This window comes from Gracilinanus agilis, chromosome 6, assembly GCF_016433145.1.
Source record: "Gracilinanus agilis isolate LMUSP501 chromosome 6, AgileGrace, whole genome shotgun sequence".
In the NCBI taxonomy this organism is placed as follows: domain Eukaryota; kingdom Metazoa; phylum Chordata; class Mammalia; order Didelphimorphia; family Didelphidae; genus Gracilinanus; species Gracilinanus agilis.
The window spans coordinates 1,028,616-1,034,615 of NC_058135.1; the positions used below are offsets into that span (position 1 = coordinate 1,028,616).

The window sequence follows — 6,000 nt, forward strand, 5'->3', positions numbered from 1 at the left end:
AATTTTTGGCTTTTGAGCCATATCTGGCTCTTTTGAGGGCGAGATGTGGCTCTTTCTGCAGGAGCCATAAAGTCCATTTTTTTTCAGGTGCTGTTACAGGAGCGCGCACTGCGAGCACTGTACGGCTCTCACGAAATTACATTTTAAAAAGTGTGGCATTTATGGCTCTCACAGCCAAAAAGCTTGCCGACCCCTGCACTATAGGCAAGTCTTCCAGCCTCCCAGCCACCAATGTCCCTGCTGCCCAATGATGTACAGAGCAAAGTCTGTTCATAATTCAGGTTGCCTGATAGTGAGAGGGAATGGTAGTTTCTAAAGTCACAACATGGCTCACATGCATGTATGTGCGCATACACACAAGACAGAGGGAAAGAGACTCGCCTTCTCCAGCAGGTTCTGGGGTCATCAACAAAGCTCTTATTTTTCACATCATTTAATACAGTGGTTCCCAAAGTGGGCGCCACCTCCCCCTGGTGGGTGCTGCAGTGATCCAGGGGGGCAGTGATGGCCCCAAGTGCATTTATCTTTCCTATTCATTGCTATACAAATTGAAAAAAAATTTAATTTCCAGGGCGCTGAGTAATATTTTTTTCTGGAAAGGGGGCGGTAGGCCAGAAAAGTTTGGAACCACTGCCTTAAATAGATCTTCTGAATTAAGAGTGTTAAAGGATTTTGAGATCATGGTTTTCTTAGCAAAATATAGACCTGCCTGCTGCCTGGAGTTCCCCATTTCTTATCAGTGAGTGTTGCCGTCTTGTTTCAAGTGGCTGGCTGTCCACTGAATTCATTAGCAGCCTCGATGAATGACAGGAAAGTGGCTTCCTGCGATGGAGCAGTTTCTGTCCTGCCCCTTCTGAGGTGACATAGAAAAATTGATGGTCTTTTCCTGTCTCTTCCAGAAAAATATGATTATGTTGGCAGACTCCTAAAGCCGGGGGAGGAACCATCAGAATACACAGATGAAGAAGATAACAGGGATCACAGACAGGACTGAACTTTGCAAACAACCAAAGTCAGAGGCCTTCAGAACTGCAACCTCTTTGAATTCCCTTTCACAGAATGGCCTGCAGCTTTGGGTTTGGTTCATCAGCTGCGAGAAAAAACGAAAACATTTGACAGATTTTGTGCAAGAAAATGTGCAGACTTGTTCCAGAGACCTGACTGCTCGACACCGTTCATGCTGCCAACCTTTGGTGGAGGCCTCTGGAGCTACTGGTGTGGCTGAGTCACCGAGGAGACGGGTAGGGAGTCTAGAAAGTGGCACAAAACTGCACAGCTGTTCCTCTTTGGTGAAGCGCAGACACCCAGTATGCATTTGCTGCTCTGGAAGTATGCCGGTCTCGGTCTCTCTGAAAAACAGCATGGATACGTCGTTTTTTGTGCTGTCTTTTTGTTTCAGCCCTGAGGGAAAACTCTTGTGTACATCCGTTGAGTAGTTGGCCTACTGAAACATTAAAATGTGAATTTCCAAACTTTGTCATAGAGGTGTTACTAGCTCTGGCAAAAAATAAGTCAACAAATCCTGCAGTCCTACAAAATCTGGGCAGATTAGGGGGGGATGTCAGGTGGGCCTTTTCCCTGGCGGATTTATGTCCAAACTAATTTCCCAGCATCAAGAACCCCAAAGCCAGTCTTTACCCCTTTTTCAAATCAAATCAACATGAATTGTGCCTTATTTCACTTAGGTAGACTTGGGTGGTTTAAGGGGGAGCCCCGGTTGGGATGTCATAGATCACTGCAAGCAGCGTTGACTGAAGCCCAGAATGCTGTCTTGACTGGAAGCCTCGATGTCATTCTGTGTGTATAGAATGTAAAAGGGATATTCAGTGTTAACTGCCATATCTGTTAATGTACATGAACTTAATTAGCATTGCAATGGCCAAATACACCCTCCATGATCTCTTTTAAAAAAAAGCAAAAACCAACAAAAAAGAAGCTCCCTCTCCCCAAGCAGCCTGCCTGACCTTGGGAGCCCGGCCCTTTTGTCTCCTAGTGATGTGAGTGGGCGGAGGGTTGTCTGGCCGGGTGTCTGCAGGTCTGTCTGCGTGTCCGCCTTACTGGGAGTGCATGCGTGTGCGTGTGAGAGGGCCTCAGGGGGCTGCTTCTGAAGATGCTGTAAATATGAATGCCATTTAAATAAAGCATGTACCATAAACCAAAACAAGCTGCGAGTTGGGACTTTCTATACAGAGCGTGAGACCAGACTCAGCTTTTGGTGGCCAATTTGGGGCCGAAGCTTAAGCATGAAAAGTGGATGTTGTCCGCTGGTTAGCACAGTCGCTGGAACATCATGAATTCTCAAGAAAAGTCTAAGTTGCTCCGGTAAGAACACTACAACGTACCAGGTCGACTCAGTTGATAAGAGAGCCAGGCCTAGAGACAGAAGGTCCTGGGTTCAAATCTCCTCAGACACTTCCCAGCTGTGAGTCCCTGGGCAAGTCACTTCCTTAGCACTCTTCTGCCTTAGAGCCAGTAGTTGGTATCATTCTAAGACAGAAGGTAAGGGCTCAAAAAAAACACCCCAAAACCCAGCTATTTTCCTTCGTGTTTTGAGGACCCCGAGCAGCAATCCAGAGTGAGAGCACTCCAGGTAGCAATAAATGAACTCCTTCACTGCTCACAAAACTCTCCCACCCAGACAGAAAAAAGCCCATCATCTGCCCTGGCACAGGGCTGCTTTGTGAGGGCTCGGCGAGGCCTGCAGTAAGGAGACGCCTTCCAAAGGGTCTGAGAGCCTCTTATTTCCTCAGTAAGCCGAGCCCCAGCCACCGAGCACTGCCAGCTCCCGGAGAGTCCTGCCCCAGCTCCACAAGTCCCCTGAGCCCAAGGTTCCTGGTTGTAGCACACACCAGACTGTCATTTTAAAGCCCCTGCAGTGCTGCCTGAGAGAAAGAGCCCTCAGTGTGGACATTGAAAAGTTGTAGAGAACTCTGGACTCCGCTCAGAATGTTCTTTCCCCTGGATAAAGTCACGAGTGTTGGCTTTCTTTCCTTGGCCCTCTGGTTGCCAGTTCCAAGGCAGAGGAACAGTGAGTGGGGGTTAAGGGACTTGCCTGAGGTCACACGGATAGGAAGTGACTAGAGCCAGATTGGAAACCAGGACCCATCTCTAGGCCTGGCTCTCCATCCCCCGAGCCCCTGGGGAATCGGACTAGGCAAGTAGGGGAAAGCATCTGCACCGGCTGTGGCCTGCATTCTTGAGGCCTCTATTTATACCAGGAGCCAGCCAGCACCCAGCCCTGCTCCCGGCCCTTCACCTGAATTGCTGACGAGAGAACTAGAGCTCCAGCCGCCTTCCCAGAGATCTCTTTTCCAGCCCGGTTTGCCACCCCCACCCCCCATGAGTCAACACTGCCAGTGTTATTTGGCACGCGGAGCACCCGAAGAATGAGTGGCAAACGGCCTCGCAGGCCACGGGGAAAGGTGGAGGCTGCAGTAAAGCTCCCAAATGCTGAGAAGACTCTGCTCCCGTGAGCGGGCAATCGGGTGGCCAAGGCCCTCCTGTGGAAAAAATGAAAATGCTCTAAGGAGAGGTGTGGCCCCTGCGGCTCTCTGAGGACTTCAAGGGCCTTGCGGTGGTTATCGGGCTAATGCTGGCTCCTGGAGTGCCTCCCAGCCAGTGGGCATTTCTGCTTAAGAAGCACCAGACCCGGCAGAACTGGGAGGAGAGGAAGGCCTAGCGATGGGGGTCCCAGGTTCACGTCTGGTCGCAGACACTGCCCACGGGCTGACCCCCTTGTCTCGCTCCAGAAGCCAGCGCCAAGCGTGGACTAGACGGAAGGAAAGGGTTTAAAGACCCCGGCTGCTGGGAAGAGATGGCCCCTCGGGCAGAAGGGCCTCCTGGAGCCAACCTGGTGCGTCTGGGGGGTTCTGCGGCTCTGGTCCCAGACTCGGAAGAGGAAGGCCAGCCGCGGGGCTGCATTTGACAGGGGATCCAGGCTTCGGAGGCGGCTCCCCCTTCCATGGAAGGGTGCTGCGGGCCGCCACCGGCCTAGGCCGCAATTGAGTCTCCAGAAGCTGCACTGAAGGGAGCTGTGCCGAGGCTTCTCGAGAGGGCTCAGTACTAGGGCGCCTCACTAGCTCGGCGCCCAAGGTTGATCACGTGGCCCCTGCGCAGGCGTCCTAGAAAAGCGAGGCAGCATGGCGGGCAAAGGGCTGGCCCCAGGGGCGAGGGGACCTCCTGGCGCCTGTCCTAGCCCTATGCCTACACCAGATGGTGGCGGTGGCCCCTCCCAGCTCCAGGAGCCTCAGGCAAAGAGGTGGGCGGTGTCCAAAGCCAGACTGCCGCTTGGGAGAGGGCGGGGAAGTGTGGGCGTGGCCCTCCCCTCCCCCCCAGCTCCCGGGAGCGCACACGCCAGGTTGGCAGAGTACAGGTTGGGGGGGCTCCAGGAGGGCAGTTCTCTGGGAAAGGCAGGCCAGGGTCGGGAAGCAAGTGGGGCAGAAGGCGAGCACCCCCAGCCGGGAACACCTGGGGAAGGGGCGGATTTCTCAATGGGCTGCTTTCCAAGTGGCTCCCCTATCCAGCCGTGCACCTGGGCCCGCCCCCTCTTGCCTCTGGGGCTCCTGGTGGCCCCGTTCTTAGTCAGTTGGCTAAATAGCTCTCTTTCCCGGGCTGGCCTTTGCGCGGCGCTGTCCCCAAAGCTGCTCGGTTACATCTCAGTCTGGGGAGCTGGAGAGGACGGTGGCCCGGGTCCTGCGTGCTCACACGGGCAGCGGGAGAGCCTTCTGAGCTCGGCTGTGGGGCACAGTTTGGCTACCATCACCTTCTCCTCCCTCCGCGGTTGCCTGTTACTGGCATCAGCTACTGTGCTGTGCCTAGGCCCCGTTTCTCTAATGGCCCCAGCGGGGCCGCTGCCCCGCCCCTCCCGCCTGACCCCTCGGATTTCTGGCTTCCATTCTTGGGAAGGCTGCAGCTTGGAACTTTCTTGGGGCAGAGGGTATCTTCCCTTGTGCCGACTTCTCTGGCCTTCCTCTATCTCCGAAGCTGACCGCGGTTACCCACCACTGGTGATTCATGTCCCTTTGCTCAGTGACTGCTAGGACTCTGTCGCCCTGGGGGGGGGGGGGGCAAAGGAAAATGGGAAGCTTCCTGCCACGTATGTTACTTATTTCTAAAAAGCAATGTTAAGACTTCATTGATGCATAAGTTTCCAATGCAACATGACCCAGAAAGGCAAGGGCTAGGCCAGTGAGGACAAACCTAGGGCACGCATGCCTAAGATGGCACACACAGGGCCCTTTCTGGGCCGCCTGCCAGTTCCTTCCTAGAAAGCCAGAGGGAATTGGGGGGCAGCCGCTCCCCTTCCCCTCTCCATTGCCTAAGGACATTCTTCACTTGCCCTGCCCTCTGCCCAGCAGTCAATGGGAATGCTTCCTCCCTCCCCTATCTGAGGAAAGAGGGGGGGGGGGTTGAGGTGGGAGGGGGTGTGGCACTCAGTCTGGGGGTGGGGTTGACACTCCCTGGAGAAGAGACTTGCCCAGGGTCATACATCCAAGCCTGAGATCATATTTGAAACTGGGTCCTTTTGTTTCCAAGCCTGGTGCTCTATCCCCTGTGCTACCAAACTGCCCTGAAAGGTATATTTTTGGACCCAGCCAATGCAGGAAGATTTTTGCTTGACAATAAAAGTTTGAGATACTTGTTTTTCCATTCTTTTCAATTGCCCAAGAGGAGTTCCAGATCCTCTCTGTAAAAGAGTTGGTGAAATCAGGCCTCCTCAGGCAAAAGATGGAGTATGGAGTGTGATCATTTCTCCATAGTTCAGGATGCCCTCTGGAGAGAGGAAACTGTCTGGGTGCAGAATAAGGAAAAGGTGGGGAGGGAGCCCTCATGGGTCAGGTCTTCCTGAAATCCACATCAGAGAAAACGGCTGGCCTAGAGAGCCCTCCTGGTTCCTAGTAAGCTGCTAATTCATTGGTGACCTGGCGGCCCAGGCCCACGATCATGAAGTTCGGAAGCCCTCTTCTACCTCCTCGTTCTTGAATGGAGGGAAGTGTCGAG

The 6,000-nt window shown here is 53.6% G+C and overlaps 1 protein-coding gene across 1 annotated transcript in view; it reads left to right on the forward strand.

Annotated features, from left to right (window-relative positions):
* The window catches only part of PGRMC2 (progesterone receptor membrane component 2), a 29,141-nt gene extending 26,980 nt beyond the window's left edge, over positions 1-2,161 (forward strand). The window contains exon 3 of the mRNA XM_044682404.1: positions 900-2,161. Coding sequence (XP_044538339.1) covers positions 900-994 — 95 coding nt within the window. The 3' untranslated portion in view covers positions 995-2,161. The remainder of the gene's footprint in view (positions 1-899) is intronic.
* Positions 2,162-6,000: the final 3,839 nt, after the last annotated feature.